The sequence below is a fragment of the Mesitornis unicolor genome, unplaced genomic scaffold (genome assembly GCF_000695765.1).
Source record: "Mesitornis unicolor isolate BGI_N332 unplaced genomic scaffold, ASM69576v1 scaffold31476, whole genome shotgun sequence".
NCBI lineage: Eukaryota > Metazoa > Chordata > Aves > Mesitornithiformes > Mesitornithidae > Mesitornis > Mesitornis unicolor.
The window spans coordinates 1-18,269 of NW_010189400.1; the positions used below are offsets into that span (position 1 = coordinate 1).

The 18,269-nt window shown below is 35.9% G+C and overlaps 1 protein-coding gene across 2 annotated transcripts; it reads left to right on the forward strand.

Annotated features, from left to right (window-relative positions):
• Positions 1 to 1,782: 1,782 nt before the first annotated feature.
• Positions 1,783 to 16,946, forward strand: KPNA5 (karyopherin alpha 5 (importin alpha 6)). Of its 2 annotated transcripts, none has more exons than XM_010186057.1 (13): positions 1,783 to 1,911; positions 4,191 to 4,292; positions 4,380 to 4,479; positions 5,243 to 5,337; positions 6,169 to 6,300; positions 7,163 to 7,251; positions 8,401 to 8,500; positions 10,151 to 10,314; positions 11,253 to 11,331; positions 12,306 to 12,431; positions 13,503 to 13,630; positions 15,293 to 15,471; positions 16,275 to 16,946. In XM_010186057.1, exons 1-13 carry the CDS (start codon positions 1,783 to 1,785, stop codon positions 16,460 to 16,462), a joined length of 1,611 nt encoding a protein of 536 aa, XP_010184359.1. In that variant the 3' UTR covers positions 16,463 to 16,946. The 2 variants fall into 2 exon arrangements, with proteins under 2 accessions (XP_010184359.1, XP_010184360.1); XM_010186058.1 differs by having other exon boundaries at positions 4,191 to 4,277.
• The last annotated feature ends 1,323 nt before the right edge of the window (positions 16,947 to 18,269 follow it).

Below are 18,269 nucleotides of genomic sequence, written 5' to 3' on the forward strand. Positions count from 1 at the left end.
GATCCGGAGTGGACTGGGCTTTTTCTCGCTTGGAGAGTGGCGAGTGCTGTGTGTCTCCGTTTCGATGGGTAAGCGCAGGAGCGCCAAGAGCTGGGGGGGTGGGGGAAGAAGAGGCTATGTTCCCATCCGGGGCGCGGTGCGGTGCCCCTTGCTGTGAGGCTCTCCGGTGCAGGCCGGTCTCCTGCCTGCTCGGGGGCGCTGGCAGTAGCAGCGGGGCGTTGCCGCGCACGGCAGCGCGGTCCCTCCACCACTTGTTCCCCGGTGGGGTGGTCGGTGCTGGGACGGGGTCTTCCCGCTCTGTTCTCCGCTGCTTCCTCAGTGAGAGGAATGCCTTCCTCCCGCTTCCCTGCCTTGCTGCTGGAGGAGAGGGCTCTTCCAGCCCCACTTCAGGGGGGTGGGTGACGAACTTCGCGAGTGGCTCTTTGCTACCAGGATCGGTGTCTTCTCGGCCGAGGGGACTTGCGGTCTTGCTCAGCCCGACGCCAGACCTCCCCTGACGCCGTAAGTCGGAGAGGGGGCGGTGGTACAGCAAGGCGCGGTATTCAGGGAGCCTTATGTAGGTAGGGAGGAAAAAAACCAAACCAACTATTAGTATGATAGGTCTTAGTCAAGGCACAACAAGTGGGCGAGATGCAGGATGTGGTGGGTGGAGGGATTTAGTGTTGGAGGTGTTCAGTTTTGCAGAGCAGAGGTGCAGGCTTCCTTGGATTTAGATGGAGAAGTTGTGAAGCCAGAATAGATGTGGGACTGCCAGTCTTTTTGCCCTTATGATGCCTATACCACAACCCTTGTGGGTGGAATGAAGCTATAAATTCGCGAGCTTTTCTTTTTGAAAACTTTTGATGAGACCTTCCTCCCAGTTGTGCTACTGTAACTCTTTATAGAGCTGATGACCTAAACTGGATTACTTTGAGTGGATGCTTCTCTTGTTTGGTTCATTGCTTGACAGTTCTACTGGTGCAACTAAGTTGGCAAGACATGAATGATTAGGGAAGGGGTGATGTTCTAGGACTAGTTAAGCCAGTAGCATTGTTCGAGAAAAGATCTTCTTAAATAGTATCAAAAGTTATGTGACCAATTACTAGAAAATTGCTTTAAATGGTGGCATGCTTAGCATTGTGGTCCAGAGATGGCAGTAGTTTACTAAAGCTCTTGTGAAGCAAATGTGTTTGGGTGAAACAGGCTGCTGAGTCCCTGGAGTGTGTTGCTGATGTCAGCCTAAGTCTGCAGACTGTTTTCGTCTTATGCCACGTGTTCATTGCTCAGCAATTGTTGGTACTCCTGATACTAAACTAAATCATAATCCCAGCACTGAAGTTGATAGAGAATTGTGTGCAGCTCAAGAACTAGTTGAGATATCCTTACGTATGTTTTCTTCTTGTGAAGGAATTCCAGACAAGTGAGAATTCATGTACAACCTTAAATCATATTTTTGGAGTTATTTCACAGATGTAAGCTACAGTTTCAGCCTTAAAAACTAGCACCATGCTATTAACAACCTTTTTCAGTCAGTTTGATCATTTCAGTGACAGAATCATGTTGTATCACTTGTATCTTTTCCCAACTGATATGCCTGAAATGACAGGCAGATTCCAGTCCTCTAATCTATCAGAAATGCTGTTAATTAGAATGGCTCAATCATTTTGTTAGTTTAAAATGTGTTGCAGGCTGCTACAGGAACATGTAGCTGCTGCTGTAGATACTTCTGTAGTACAAGAGATGACATGTTTGCCTTGCAAGGTTTGGCCTTTTGGAGTAATTTTTCTTTTTTTAATAGACAACATGGCAAGCCCAGGTAAAGATAACTTCAGAATGAAAAGCTACAAGAATAATGCACTTAATCCCCAAGAGATGCGCAGACGAAGAGAGGAGGAAGGAATCCAGCTTCGGAAACAGAAAAGGGAAGAACAAGTAAGTGTCTTGGTGAGCTGTTAAGTGCTTATGAAGCCAAATTCAGGTATGTGAAAGGACTGAGCAGACCATTCCTGTGGAGTGGAGCAGAATCCAGAGCACCAGATTGAATGTCTGTTTTCTGTGCAATCTTGGGGAGCACCAGGCACTTCCTGGTAGGATCATAAAACAGAAAAGTGAACAGAAGCACCCTTAAGTCACTAAGGCACACAGAAGAGAGGCCTGTGTCTTAAGTTTAGTCCATAGTCTTCATTTAAACATGTATGGCTGGGCTGAAAGGATACTTATTTCCAGTAAGGGTTAGAAACCTTGCATTCTCTTCTAGACTTTGGGCCAAAGTTGTACTGTTAGAAGGGAGAGAATTATTTTCATCTTTGACACCTTACTTCAAATTGCCCAGAGCTTTTCTCTAGTAACTTAGTAAAGTGGCTACCAATTAGCTATCCCTGAACTATTCCATATAACACTTAGTTGTCCTCATTGAATTTTTAGTGATCGAAGTACCTGGAGCATTGTATAATTTAATGGTTTGTGGTAGTTCCTTGTCGCAAAATGTTTAGTAGTTTCTTGCCAGGAAAGTAAGGAATGTAGTTGGTGTTTCAGCTTGGTCTAAAGTGGCTGAATTTGTCTCCCACAACCTAGAGAGTGTCCCAGGCACTGATCTACAGTCTTCTCTGTGGTGGGAATGCCTACCCTTCTCCTGGGAAAGTGATGCTACTGCATGGAAAAACAATTTAAATTAGTTGGGCCAGAGAGGTAAGAGTAAGAAGTAGTATGATACTGGAGCATTTACCTGTGAATGGGTAACTGCAGTTTCTGCTGAAAGTTTGTATATTTTGTAGTAAATACTCCCTAGGTAAATTATGAGAATAATGGGTATTTCCTCTGCCATGCTGACTGTCGTAATAATGAGAATGCTGTTATATTCTCCTTGATCTTAATTTGTTGAACTGGTGGTTTTCAGCTCTTCTTGAACAGGGAAGAGCAACTTTATGCAGGGAGATGAGACTGCTTTCGCTCCAGAAGAAACTGTGACTGGTAGCTTGACTGTGATCCTAAACAAAAGCAGTTTATACATTTCAACCATGAGCTTCTGTGTCTTTGAGTGCTAGAAAGAATGGCTGGTCTTCCAAAAAAGGAATGTTGTTTTTTCTTCCTTTATGGGTTTAAATGGAGTTAAACTTTATGTCCAGGATTCTGCAGTTGTTCTGTGTCCGTTCCAGAAGTGTGTTGAACTTGAAGGGAGAGAATGCCTTGTTCTTACGGGTGTGTTTGAAATACAGGTAGATGTCCAAAACTGCAGAAGCAACTCCATGTTTACATGTACAATAGCAGAAATCTAGATGTCTGTAGACATCTAGGGGACACAGCTTTCAGGATTTAGTAGGAAGTTTCGTTATTATGATTACAGGTGAAGTCTTAGTCAATGGACTGAGATGCTAATACTTATTTTTAAAGATACCAACAGAATTGTTAGTGTCAGTGGTTGTAAGTGTAATACCGGATTAAAGATAACAATTTAGGTTTGGTTTCTAGAAGAAAACAGGCGTATGCAAGTATTTTGCTTACATGCCAGAAAATGAAGAGCCACTCATTAAACATAGCTTATATTACAGTGAAATATATATTTTGAGCATAGGCAGTGCATGCAGCCAATTTTAAAGCGATTCTTGGACAAAAGAGAATGTTTATTGTTACGTAATTTGAAAGTTAACCTTGAAGCTACGCTTTTTGTCGAACTATATTAAAATAATGTTTCAGCTTTAGTCTTTCAGCAACTGTGTATGAAATATAGGTGCTGTTTAGTTGTCATGTAAAGAAAGTATATAGATCTTACACCTTCTGTTGAAGGGAGGAATGCAGTGTGCCTGAGCACAAACATTGGCTCTGTGTGGATTTTAGCCTATAAATTAAAAAAGGAGAAAGTTCCTTGTAGAATACTGTTTTCTGCTTAAAAGTAAATGCCAATTATGAGGGATAAAAGACTAAAAGTAAAAAGATCTGTATCTTCTTTTTCTTACACGTGGAAAAATTTATGGATCTTCACTAATTAAAAAGGACTTCAGTTTTAAAATGTCTCTGTGTTGCAGGGTAGTTTATCAAGATAAAGATATAGTAGTGTTTTTCTCCTTTTGTTCTTTAAACTTTCATGTAGAATTCCATTTGCATGGATGAGTAGGAAGGTGAGTAGTGTTGGCAAAAGCATTTTTTTCGAGTGTATGTCATCAGTACCCACTCTACAGTAAGTTCTAATGTCTCCCAAAATTTTCTTTGTTTAGCTGTTTAAACGCCGGAATGTTTCTCTCCCAGGAAATGAAGAATGTATGGTAGAAAGTCCAATTCAGGATCCTGATGTTAGCTCTACTGTACCTATTCCAGAGGTAATTACTTTAGAGTGTGTTTAGAACATTATCTGTTAATGTGCATAGTACTAACTAGACATTAAAAAATCCTCCTTTCATTTTTAGGAAGAAGTTATTACAGTAGATATGGTGCAGATGATTTTCTCGGATGATCCTGATCAGCAACTCACAGCAACTCAGAAGTTCAGAAAATTGCTATCTAAAGGTATGTAAACATTGCCTGATTTTTTTGTTTTTAATATGAATTTCAGTTATAAAGAGTCGGTTAACTTTTTGTTTTGCTTTACTTTAAAATAGAGCTTGCTGAAACCTCTAGTTCTGTTTATAGGGAAACCGTGCCAAGTCTGTTCTGACCTAATGGCTAAATACAGAAAGCTTCATTATTCTATTACTAAGTCCTTCAGACAAAGTAACAAAAACAAGGATGTTTTGATTAAGTGTCCAGGGCAGTAACTAACACTAATATTACTTACAGTACTTGTTGCACTGATTCAGTTTCTGATTCTCGTTCTGTATCTGGGGGGAGAGAAATTACATGGCTGCCAAAGAACAGTTGTAACTTGTTTTTGTTGGGACTGTAAGACATACAGTTTTAAATTAGTGCCAGTGCTTGTATAGCATGATAGGTAAATGTATGCTTGGTCCTTCAAAATAGTATCTAATCGTAATTGCTCTTCCACTGACCCGAGCTAATGAATGAGGGAACAGTGTTTTGTCATGAGTTACTAACATGCCAATGAATAATAGCCTGTGTTACAATAGGGTGTTTACTAAATTGTAGCACTTTATGGAGATGATTCTGCAGTCTTCCAAAGTAAAAAGTTTAGCTCCTTTATTTGAGATTAAAATGATTGAATGCTAAAAATTATAAGAACTGAGAATCATATTTATGATTTTTCATGCTGAAAAAGTAATTTATTTTGGTCTTTTGTTTGACTTACACAAATATGTTTGTTTTTATCCTCTAGAGCCTAATCCACCTATAGATGAAGTCATACAAAAACCAGGAGTAGTACAGAGATTTGTGAAATTTCTAGAAAGGAGTGAGAATTACACTCTGCAGGTGAGTTTGGCTGGTACTTATTGGCTGTTTGGAATGGGATTAGAACCCCCCCACCCTGAAACAGCTTTTGAAAGCGTATGATTATTATTTTTATCACCAAATTTAATTAGTTTTATCCACTGAAGCTGTAAATTGTAGTTGCCTAAAATGTCAGTTATTGCCACTGAAATTGTGAGTTGACTTGTGAATTTCATAGTAGTCTTTAGGTTTGTGTCTTCAGCTGATCAGATACTTGGGTGTTGAAAGCTGAGTGCATTCAAGAGAGTTTCCAGAGTGGTATACTAAGATCATCAGCATTGATGTGTGAGCAGAATCTGTTTCGTTTGTGTTGAGTATGTTGTAGTACTTTTCAGTTGAAATCTTAGAAAAAAAGATAAAAATGCAGGAAACTGCAAGGCTTGTATGAAACCTTTTTAGAAAATCTTTGAAAAATATATAACTAATGGTAGGAGTAACTAGTTCTGTCTACTACTGTGGTAGTCCATGGAATGTCACTTAGGTCTTGTATACATTCTTACTAGAAGAGTTAACTTAAACTTAATATAGAGTAAACAGAAGGTATTTGTACTAGTTAATAGAGATTTGTAATCTTCCTTACAGTTAGTGCTGCAAGCCAAAACCTCAAAATAATTTAGATACTGAAAGAGCTTATTAAATAGATTTTGTAAAGGCCAAATATTTTATTGTATAGAAAGTACAGTAATAGTAATAATAGCATTTCAGGGGAAAGGAAAAAAAGAAAATTACTCTGCACCTCTCATGTCAAACTGTTTTTCATGAAATTAAGCTTTACTGCTCAGTGCTTTAACAGGTCTTTGTGCTCCTCAACAGTTTGAAGCGGCTTGGGCTTTGACGAACATAGCATCTGGAACTTTTCTGCACACCAAAGTTGTAATTGAAACTGGAGCTGTTCCAATTTTTATTAAGTTGCTTAGTTCAGAACATGAAGATGTACAGGAGCAGGTAACTGTTTTCTTGGGGTGTTTTATAAGTACTCAGAATTAATTTATGAATTATTTTTTTGGGGGGCGGGTGTGTGTGGTTAGAGAGGTTTTGAGCCCCATTAGTCTACTAGCCTATTGATCTGGCTCCAGGAAGATGAAAATTTTCCTTCAGTGTATTTCTTTCCCCTCATTTTTTTTCCTCAGATTCTTTCAGTTTTCTTTGAACCTGTTTTTGTTTCATGTTGTTGAGTAATTTGAAGAAAGCACCTCATTTCTCTTGTGACGTTAAAACACTATAATAAAAAGAACATAGTAGAAAAAAAAGTGGACTTTTTTTCTTCAAGTTATTTTGCAGTGTTATTTCCTATATTCTTTTGTTTTTTCATCATCTTATGTTACAGTTTTCATTAACATTTTTCTGAACTTTGGGTATTTTTGTCTGTTAAAGAGAGGCTGTATTTTACTGGCTTTTATTTAGCCTGTTTGGCAGTTTGTATAGTGAAAGTTCATGTTTTAACTTTTATTCCTCGTACGTTGTTTGCAACTTTGAGCCAGTTTTATTGAATCTATTGCACATAGTGAGCAAATGTAAATATTTATAAGAGTGCCTATATTCTTTTTATTGAAAAGCATGTGAATCAATATATTTTCATAACACGAGAATTCCTTTCCTTGAAAGGATGACTTCAAGTGTAGGTAATTGACTTTGTGTGAGTTCACAAAAAATGCAATATAGAAATCAGTAGTCTTCTGAGATTTCATATTTGGAATTATATTGGGTTTTTTTTGTTCTGTAATATTTGCTGTAAAAATGTATAGATGGTCAGTAAATGCTGATTTGTAAGCATGTATTAATTCACTTGGATGCTTTGCTTTTTAAGGCAGTGTGGGCTCTTGGTAACATTGCTGGTGATAATGCAGAATGCAGAGACTTTGTTTTAAACTGTGGAATATTACCACCACTCTTGGAGTAAGTATTGTAAATTAATACTATAACTATAGGTATACCGGTATAGATAACTGTAAACTTCAACTTAAATTTTATTTGAAAAGAATGTAAGCTTTTTGCTAAATAGAGAATGTTTCTTTTTTATTATATTGCTATGCACCTAATGTTTTGGATTACCTGATCTTCATTCTTATCTTTAATTAGTCCAAGACTAGAAGCTTTCTACTGTTTGCAAAAGCAGCAAAGTGTTATTTCACAAGTATGAATTTTCTGTGTTGTGCAGAACTCCGTGTTGCCAGAAGCCTGTATATATAGGGTGGAAGAGATTATTCAGTTCACACTTGCATTTGTGATTCCAACTGGCTGGGCAATAGGCTAGTTTCCCCACCTTTGTCCAGTAGTTCCAAGCTTCAGTCTTGCTATCTATCCATTTGCTTGTTGAGATGAGCTGGAAAGAGCAGTTGTTACCGAGCTGTGTTCCACCCGAAGATTTCACTAGGAATATAATTCCAGCATTTACTATATGCTTGCAATAGGCTGTAAGGTAACTTCATCACAGGGAAAAAATGTACACAATACAAACTTTGTGCAGTTTGTTATTGCTTAAAATAATAAATGCTTTAAAACATTTGTAAAATAGCCTGAAATAATACAGGAGAATGTGATTACCTTTCCATAAGGATTTAAAGGATCAACAGCTCTAGACATTTTGAGATGTATCTGAAAGTTAATCTGATTATCAGGTGTTGAATCTTTCGCATTTTGTTCACCAAAATCAGTAAAGCATTAATGTTTTTAGAAGATCTTTAAAGTTCTAATCTCTGAATGAAAACATCAGAGTTAATTCAAGGGAGGGTTACATCTCTTAGCCCCTTCTGAATACCATCAGAAAAGATTAGTTGAAGGGTTTTTCATATGATCAAAGGTTTACTTTATATGCATATACTTGATTTTGGAATGAGATGTCTATGCAGAATAATCTATTTAAATTCAGTTAATTCTGAGACAATATTTGCAGCATATAGGCTCTGAAGAGAAATAAATTGAAACTAATGCCCAGAAATAAGATATCTTTTTCTGATATGAGGTACTGTTAGTAATAGTAGACATGAGACGGCTTACTTTTCAATAAAAAATAATATTTTTTAAATTGTTGTCTCTTTTTGACAGACTGTTAACAAATTCAAATCGTCTTACAACAACTAGAAATGCAGTCTGGGCACTCTCGAATCTCTGTAGAGGAAAGAACCCACCTCCAGACTTCAGTAAGGTATAATAAAGTATTCATTTTGAGAAATCAGAAAGCTGAAGAGGTCTTATGTTTGTAATATGTTATAACATACAGAATCTTTGAATCTGGAGATAGGCTCAATTTCATAGTTTTTATGTAATCACACAGTCTTGTCCAGCTGTTGTATCTACAGAAAATAATGTGATCTGACACCTATGAGGAAGAAGATTAAATTACTTCAAAACTTCACATTGTAGTTAGTCAGCTACAAATAGTCATTCGCTGTTATGAAATGGTGGACAAATAATATATTCAGTACTACGCCCCTGTTTTCTCCAGATCTGTTTTAGCAGATGTGAGTTAGGATTGAATATATTTTTAATTATTATTTTTAAATTTTTCATTTTATAATTGCATGTGCATGCTGCAGGAATAAAATGTTGAGTTTTCTTCACTTGTCAGATGCAGTTAAATCAGACTATGATGACAGACGTGTTTTGCCTGTATGCTCGTCCCTTCCCTTCATCCTCTCTCCAGTATGTGGTTAGGAAGACAGTAAGACTGTAAAGGCTAGCAGGAGTATTAGCTCCTTATTTTCAGTATGAAATTGATTTCTGGTAAGGTTAATGACATTAAAAGATGGCACTGAACACTGGATGTCTGGTAGAAGAGACTGAGGTTGAATGGTCATCAAAGATAATCTGGAGAGAACTTATATGTGTTGAAGTTTACTTTATGAAGTAGTAATTACTGTCATAGCTACTTAATAATTCTTAAAAAGGTATTAACAGAAAGAGAGAATTTCTGATGTCAATTGTTCACCTCACAATTGTTTTGCCTATGTTATATTCTTCAGTGGTGGTTTGTTCTGGTGTTAAAAAAAAATCCAAGGTTTCTTGCTGCTTTAACACTTAATTGCAGTGAAAAAGTTGCCCTGTAGGAGCTGCTAATAATAATAGCTCCTCTGCTTTTTGCCCTTTGCAATAGCACCACTTGGACACATAAAGGAGGCTGAATAGCTTAACTGATGTGAGATAAAGATTTAACAAACATGAAATTCCCAAGCTGTATGGCTGAAACCTGTCTGGTTCCAAGTGGTGTTGAGATGGTCTGGTTCGTTTATTCTGTCTATGTGGAACTTGTAGGAAATGAAGGCCAGAGACTGCAGCTGCAGTGAGAGCTGAAGTCAGCTGTTTGATTTCATTTAGTGAATGTTAAGTCCTCTGTGAATTACTCTGAGTTTCTTAGTGGTAAAACAGTTGTAAATTGGTTATTACAAATAACCTCCAATATGCCTACGAAGACAGCGATATCAAAAAATGTTATTACTTTGAAATTCTGTTCTCTGAGTGATTCAAAAAAGCATGAGTAATTCCTGATCATCTGGTTACCTGTAAAAGAAAATGTTTTTCGTTTAACCTGAACAATTATATACCTAATATAGTATCTCAAAATAAATAGGCTGTGAATCAGAATGTATCCAGTTTGCCAGTTTGAATCAGAAGTTCTGCCTAGTTCTATCTAGTTTAATCAGGAAGTGTTCTACCCAGGTCCTGATTCATTAGTGAGCTCATGTGCTTTGGCAGTAAATAGTAAATAGTTTTGCACCTTTATGCCTCTGCAGAATATTCCCTGAAACTTGAAAAGTATGAAACACCTAATTTTATGCAATATCTTTCTTTAACCTAGGTTGCTCCTTGCTTAAATGTTCTGTCAAGACTGTTGTTTAGCAGTGACCCGGATGTATTAGCAGATGCTTGCTGGGCCCTCTCTTACCTTTCCGATGGTCCCAATGATAAAATTCAAGCTGTTATTGATTCTGGAGTGTGTAGAAGATTGGTAGAGCTGCTGATGTAAGTGTTCCTTTCACCACATAAATGTCTTGCAGTACTGTTAATATTCATAAATTCAAGCTTAGGGTTTTTTGTCATCTCACAAAATAAATTCAGGCTCGAGAAGTGATGAACACGAATTCAGTCTGGAACCTTTTCAGTTGCTTGGTAGGTTGCTTGGCTTCTGAGATTTTTTTTCTGAGACAGTGGAAAAAAGTTTTCCCAAGGTATTGCTTTGTATTCTTTAAAATTTAATGTAGGGTTTCATTTACATGGAGGATTAGAAAGATGAAGACTGAAGACCAAGCTTGAATTGTAAATTAATTCCACAGTTCTGTTATGGTTGTTTTTTTTGTCATTTCAGTGTTGTGTTTTGTTTTCTTTTCTAGGAGATGAAATAGTTGCAATACAGGCAGTTCTTGGACTCACAAAGTCCAGAAGCAGGCTTGTATTGCTTTTGAACTGTTCCAGTATATTTGCTTTACGGTTCATTATTTTCCTAGAAAGGAAGACTAAATCCCTGCGTTCACATGGGAACTGCAGAGTAGGTCAGGGATAGTAGTTCCCAGCACTGACAGCTCAGCAAGGTTCCCTGTGAAAAGCTCATTTGTATAGCTGTCAGGAAAGGGTGAGATTGCTTTTTCTCCTATAGATGCTTTGGGACAACTGAGTAGATTTGTGTCCCCAACACCTCAGAGAGTTGAATGCAGGCTTCACATACTGGCTTCTAGGGTTACTGACTTATAAAAAGGGAAAGTTGTCCTTCAAAGGAGGACTGCTGAGTTTTAGTATACAGCTAATAACACCTCTTTTGTTTCTGTGGCTATTGAATGATGCAGATTCCAATATAGTATTCTGTAATACTTAAGGTAGGTGAAATGAAATTAATCTCCTGGGCAGGTAGATCGCTCTAAATTGTGGTGTTTGAATAAATCAAGCGATTTATTCTTTGTTTCCAGGCATAATGATTACAAGGTGGTATCCCCTGCATTAAGAGCAGTTGGAAATATTGTTACTGGGGATGATATCCAAACACAGGTAAAACTAGTTGATTTAAGAATGATGACTTGGCAAATAGGAAAAAAATGGTTACAGAATTTTGAAAAAAAATTGGTTGTGACAAAATACATGTATAGTACAAGTATCTGCATATTGAAGTGAAAGAGGCTCTGTACAAATTTGTGTTGTTAATTTGACAGTCAGTTTAGGCTACTATTTTAAACAGTAAATCACTGCAAGAATGAACATTTTCTTAGTGCACTGTTTGTAGCAGATTGCTTTATTCCTCTGCAGTACCTTGAATGTTGCTTCCCACTCTCAATGAAAATAATTCCCTCCCCTCCCTCTCTCCCACTTAGTGGAGGTTCAGTTATTTATTATCATTCTCTTTTTTGAGTCTTCAAACGCAGTCAAAATTTTCACTTGTAAGCAATGGTTATACTTGATTTGCCCGTGAATTTGTATGTGGTGGTCTTGCTAATGCAATTTGTTCTAAAGATTTATCTTTTAATTCTAAGCAATGGTTTGAATCAATGCAGGAAATACTAAGACAGGCCCTACTTTCAAGAAAACTGTCTAAAAGGCTGACACAACTAATATAAAGGGAAAATAAGGAAATAAGTTATTACATGATTTGTTGTGAGCTCTATGGGAGACAATTTTGCTAAGTAATTAAATAGAAAACATCTATCTCTTCAAAAACAAATGAAGAAATAACTGTACACATTAGATTTACACTTCTTCATTTAGTCTCAGTTATTCTAGCCTAAAGCAGCCTTATTTAGTCTTGCTGTCTTTAGTCTTTGGTCTGAACTTAATTGAGAGCAAATTCTTTCAAATTAGAACATCAATGAAGAGAAAATCCAGCAGTATTGAACACTTCAATTTTGCAGGACATTATCTACAATACTTTGTGTAATATAAACGTGTTGGAAAATTTACTTTTATATATTTATATGTATATATATATGTATATTGCACAAGCCTAATTTTCAACTCTCAAATTATTTTAGGTGATTCTAAACTGCTCTGCATTACCATGTCTCTTGCACTTGCTTAGTAGTCCCAAGGAATCTATTCGAAAGGAAGCATGCTGGACTGTTTCTAATATTACTGCAGGAAACAGAGCTCAGATTCAGGTGAAACCTGCATATTTGTTATTTGATTGGATTTGTTTTCATTTCACTAGTTCACTTGATTTTTCTTTACAAAGAGGAATAATGCTATATTGACTCTGCATTATTTGTTTTAGACCTGTCTATGATTTTATCTAACTTAAATGTTTTCTTCTAAATTTTGAAAGATTATTATAAATAACTTCATAAAATAATACTTTAAAAATAGCTGTCATGATTCGTACTAGAGAAACTGTTTAATTTCTCTCAAAGAGATTTGTTTATAAAACAAATGAAAGGATACTTAACATACACTCTTAGATCTGGTATCAATGGCTGTTATTTTTCCCCTGTTGGAGCATCATCTACTGGTATATTTTAATATACATGTTAAAATAATAAGCAGTTTTTTGTTTTTTAAAAGTTGAAACAAAACATCTTGCAGAAATTAGTCCAGTGAAAAATGAACAGTTCTACCAATTTGGAAGTGTTGAATATTTTGCTTGGATAAAAAAACCTCTGTGATATCATCAATACTGAGTTGTGTTCTTGTGGAAACTAATAAATCCTGACTTGCTCCAGGTGTCTGAGGTTGCCTGAAGAAAAGGTTCTGTTTGACAAAAATGAGCATTCTGAATCAGGGTACATGTTTCAGTATGATTTTTCCCTCCCTATACTTCAATCAGGGATGAAAATGTTGCTTCTTGATATAGTTTCCAATTATAGGCGTAGTCCTTCTGTGGATACCACAAACCTGAATAAAATGAACAAAGTGAAGTTTTGTTCTGAGGCTTGATCTCCAGTTCGAAAACTCAGGTTTAGTGCTTATGTCATGAGACTTTTAAATGGGCCTATCCAGTACGCAGTATTCTGTCCACAAATGACAGAGAAGTGAACAAAGCTGATGATTTTGATGACTGCTGTAGTGCAGTGTTGCAGTAGTTTTGAATTTCAGTTTAGTGTAGTACGTGCCTGAACATTGTTCACTCTGACATCAGCAGGCATCACTGACTCTTACAGTGAAGGGTATTGATATTCTTTTTTTGTGTATACTAAATATTAATTATCTCAAAATATTATTATTATATCTCTTAGGCTGTTATAGATGCAAATATTTTTCCAATATTGATTGAAATTCTTCAGAAAGCTGAATTTCGCACCAGAAAAGAAGCAGCATGGGCCATAACTAATGCAACATCAGGAGGAACCCCTGAACAGATCAGGTACGTTTCTGTATGTTACTATTTTCTCTAAGGCATTTTTTTTTATTATTTCTGCATTTGAATCCTCACAAACATAGCAACAAAATCCTAAACATAACTGTGATTCCTTGAAGCTTTGTCTGTACAGGGAGTAAAGATGTAGAAATTCAGAAAAATGAGTGAAATATATGCAGTAGGCTTAATAACAAATTGACCAGTACTGCTTTGTTTCAGTGGTACTACACTTAAAGCTTTCACAGACTTATCCACCAGAGTTGATATATTGTCAAACGCAATTGGAACAATTAATGAACAGTTTTAGTATTTGAAAATTTAAAACTTCAGAAGAGTTATTTAGAAAATTTGTGCAATGGGATTGTATCTCTTTGTGGAGAGAATTCAGGGGTTTTAGTGGTTTCTTCATGTATTTTCATGTCACTAGCTGTATTATTTTAAAGCAGATAACTAAACTTTTTCAAAACTGAGTTTGATTAAATTTTACTGTCAGCAACTATTTATATACTGCAAAGATTTGACTTCTTGAATTACTAGAATAAAATACTCTCTGGTTTCTCTGAATACCATCAGCATAGTGATCAGTTTGAATCAGTAGTTGATTAAATGGATTTTAAAATGATAGTGTGTTATTTGGAAACCAGAACTAAAAGTGATGTGATAACTCTTCCGGGACATTTGGGAGATCTCTTGCAGTAAGTGCATGCTGATTTATTTAAAATGTAAATAATCCTGGTTTTCTTACGACCAATAAGTGTTATCAGAGATAAGGGAAGTTTGTTGGTGAGGGATTTTTTTGCTATTATTCTGATTGCTTGCATAATGTCACATCTTAGAATTCAGTGTATTTTAAATAAATTTTAATTCAGGATCTTCAAATAGTAAGTCTGCATGTAATACCATAAAAGTAGCTTTTCATTGCAAAATAGATATGTTATCTATGTCGTGAAATTTTAGCCCTTTTAATGTCCTCCAGGTACTTACTGTCTAACTGCAGGATAATTTAAAACCACTAACGCAACTATATTTAAGTAACCTTTTGATGCTGACAAACTATACTGTCTTCATTTTACTTGCACACTAGAAACAAGGACACAGGTTCTGACTTCCAAAGTTCCTAACACAATTTTGGACAAAATTGGAAAAAGGAATAGGATACTTAGAATCCAAGTATCTTTTTGTATTTACAATTATGTCCTTTACAGTAGGTAATTCTAATATCTTAATGAGCTACTAACATGCAGTACATTAGGGTAGAGCAGTGTTCAATGTTCTTATCTGTCTCTAACGTGTTTACTTGATGTTTTTGCCACTACAAAATTTTAAATGCCTGAGTAAAGAACTTTCTGTTAAAACTAACTTTTTTTTTCTCTGATTCAATTAAACCCATCTGAAGATCATAAGTGAAAAAGAGTTGAAGACTGCAAATTCCAAACTCCAGTTAGGAACATGCACGTTAAATGTTCTCATTAGGATAAATGAGAATATTTATTCAATTTTAGACTAAGATTATCTTTGTGTTGTGTTTCAGAAGTTTTTTTGGTTTGGCCACTTCTTATAGCAAAATTAAGGCCCAATAGTGAAAGATGAGCATGTCAGAATAAATGTGCTGGATTATCAGTTGTCCTTTCCCCTCCCACCCCTCTCTGTTTTTCTGCTGTTATAAAGGTATTTGGTAGCACTAGGTTGTACCAAGCCTCTTTGTGACCTCCTGACCGTGATGGATTCAAAAATAGTACAGGTGGCTTTAAATGGACTTGAAAACATTCTGCGCCTTGGAGAACAAGAGTCTAAGCAAAACGGAATGGGCATTAATCCTTATTGTGCCCTTATAGAGGAAGCATATGGTAAGAAATTACTTCATGTAGAACTTCGTACCTGAACTTCCTTGTTTCAGGCTGAAAAAACAAAACCATTGTGAACCATTTGTAGGTAAGTTTAATATTAGAATTTTTATTTCCAAGCAGAAGTGGACATGAAAGCGTCATAAAGTCAGTAATGTAACGTGGTGGGAAAAGCGTTTAAATGCAGAGAACCTGTGGATGTTTTTGTCTGTGGACAGTTTGAAATAGACCTCTAGAGAAACATTCAGATTTGAATCAACCTAACTGACTGCCAAGCGCTTTATTCTGCCAGCAGAGCAGAGGTTATGTCCTCTTGCTTGCAAATGATAAGTGTTTGGAAAGCTAGTATCTTCAAATCACAAAATTAAATTTGAAAAAAGGTAGCAGGCTGTGCCCTGTGACAACTCCTTAACAGGAAACAGAATTTAGAGTTAAAAGATTAAAAGAAAAGAAATGAGGATATTGGAAATTGCTATAGCAAACAGTTTTACGCTAGCCTAATTCTCTACAGATTGAAATTCTTTGTAGGCATGGCATATTTCTTTATAGATACTATAGCCTTCTCGTTAGGTTAACTGATATTCTTTTAGCATAGTTTTAAAATTAGCTTGGGCAGCAGAAAATGAAAGCTAGAAATAACATGGGTTAAGAAATTAAGACAGTGAGGCTGAATGAATTGAGAACGATTTGGGGTTGCATTTTTATCTAAGAAGTACTACTAAATTTTAGTACTATGAGCTGTTTTCCTTTGATTTCATCATTCTTTTAAGCAACTGGATTTTGAAAATGTCTTGTTTTGAATTTAGGACTTGATAAAATTGAATTTCTTCAGAGGCATGAAAACCAAGAGATCTACCAAAAGGCTTTTGAACTCATAGAACATTATTTTGGTGTTGAAGAAGAGGATTCCAGTATTGCACCTCAGGTGGATGAAAGTCAGCAGCAGTTTGTGTTTCAACAGCAGGAGGCTCCAATGGAGGGGTTTCAGCTGTAAACTTCGGAAGTGAAGACAAGCATAAAATGTAAACACTTGTAGGGGTTTGGGGTTTTTTCTCCCCAGAGATCTTTTCTTTATGGCCAAAGTTAGAAGAAAAGTTGAATATGTTTTGCAGAAATAGATGAAGCAGCAGCTCATGCACTTTTATATATTGTGGTAGATACAACTGTTCTTTGTTTTGTATTTGTGTTTTTCATTATCTCATATGTACAGAAAACAACTGTGAGTAATCATGTCTAAAGTAAAGCATTAAATGTGATTTAACAAGAACTGTTAAGCTAAGACTTGGTAGGATTTTAGGTAGTGGTTCTGAATTTTTCATGTAGTCTCAAACTGCATATCAGCAATAGAGTTACTGACAGTTGCATTTTTGGCAGTAAGCTTGACTTGCCCAGTCTATCAGATCTACCTCTTGTATTGAAGCAAAAACACTGCTTCAGAACTAAGGCATGAAATAAAGATGAGCTTGTAAGAAGCTGAATTGGAATGTGAAAAATATTTATTGAAATTGTGAAACTTTTATGCATTACTTACTTTACAACACACTGTTGGAATTTATTTATAAAATGTATTTAAAGATGTAATAGATATACATATATAACGCTAATTACCTAATATAATATTGAATATATGAAAAAGCTTTTTCTGAATTATGTGGGAAGAGGACTATTTCAGAGGTTTTCAAATTGAAATCAGCAGAGAGCTTGCTGGTCATTTGATGTTGGCTCTGCAATTAAAGCTGCTAAGTGGCATTAAAAGTCAGCCACAAACACAGTACTTTTCTGTGGAAGCAGCTGCTGTAGTTACCACAAGGATGCTGTGGTTATGAATGGCAGAAGTGGTGATTTGTACAAATCACCAAGGAGATGGTTTACAGCTGTCTCCTGTCAAAATGTGGTAACACCACTTTAGTTTGAGTAGTGTAGCAATGTTTGCCTTTCTAGTACGGTAGCTTCTTAGAAGTTCAGATGATAAGTGGCTTTTTGTTAGTTGTATTTATTTTTATTTTTTTTTTTACCAAATATGCTACCGCCACTTGAATTGTTTTTTAAGTTAACTAATTCAGTTTTCTTTTGGTGAGATAATAGAAATACTGCAGTAAAGAATGAATAGCGAATCACTCCTTTCCAGTTGAAGGAAGAGTTTGTACTGTAAATAGTGTTAAGTATGTGGACACCAAAACTAACTAGAAGTTAGTCATCTAAATATTTAGGCTTTACAATGTACAGTGTTTGCTGTTAAACAGTAACAGAAATAGAATTCGAATATTTACAATAACAATTTTGAATACAGAAAAATGTATGCTCTGCTTGGACTTGCGTATAAGTAGTGTTTCTGCCATATTAGTAGTATATCTCGTTTGGATAAATTAATACTTTGGGTTAACTCTAAAGTATGATTATTTTTTTTACCTGTAATTAATGTATTAACATCAGACTCCTGGGCTAAGTGAAATCTGACATATGAGAGCATTTCATGCTTCATAAAAAGCTGCAATTTAAACTTCAAATTACTTACCCCATGGCACTGTGCTTGTCACTAAACAATATTTTAATGCGCTGAAAAATACAGGTTAAAGGTGGTATCATTTACAGTACCATTTTATATTTAGGTTTTTTTTACTTGCAAGTTAAGATTCTAAGATGTTTCACTTTGATGTTACAGCAATATATAGTATATTGTAATTAAATGTGGGACTTGAAGTGGATTTTTTAAGATTAATGGTCAGTTTTGACAAAGATGTAACTGGGAGGAAAGAAACCTCTTTTGGAAGTCTTTTTAGTGGAAGATAGAAATGTAAGAA

Excerpts from the sequence above, each read along its gene's own strand:
- KPNA5 (XM_010186057.1), top strand. The coding sequence starts at position 1,783 with ATGGCAAGCCCAGGTAAAGATAACTTCAGAATGAAAAGCTACAAGAAT. Across the intron at positions 4,480-5,242 it reads CAGAAAATTGCTATCTAAAG|AGCCTAATCCACCTATAGAT; the intron begins GTATGTAAACAT and ends TTTATCCTCTAG. Across the intron at positions 5,338-6,168 it reads GTGAGAATTACACTCTGCAG|TTTGAAGCGGCTTGGGCTTT; the intron begins GTGAGTTTGGCT and ends GCTCCTCAACAG.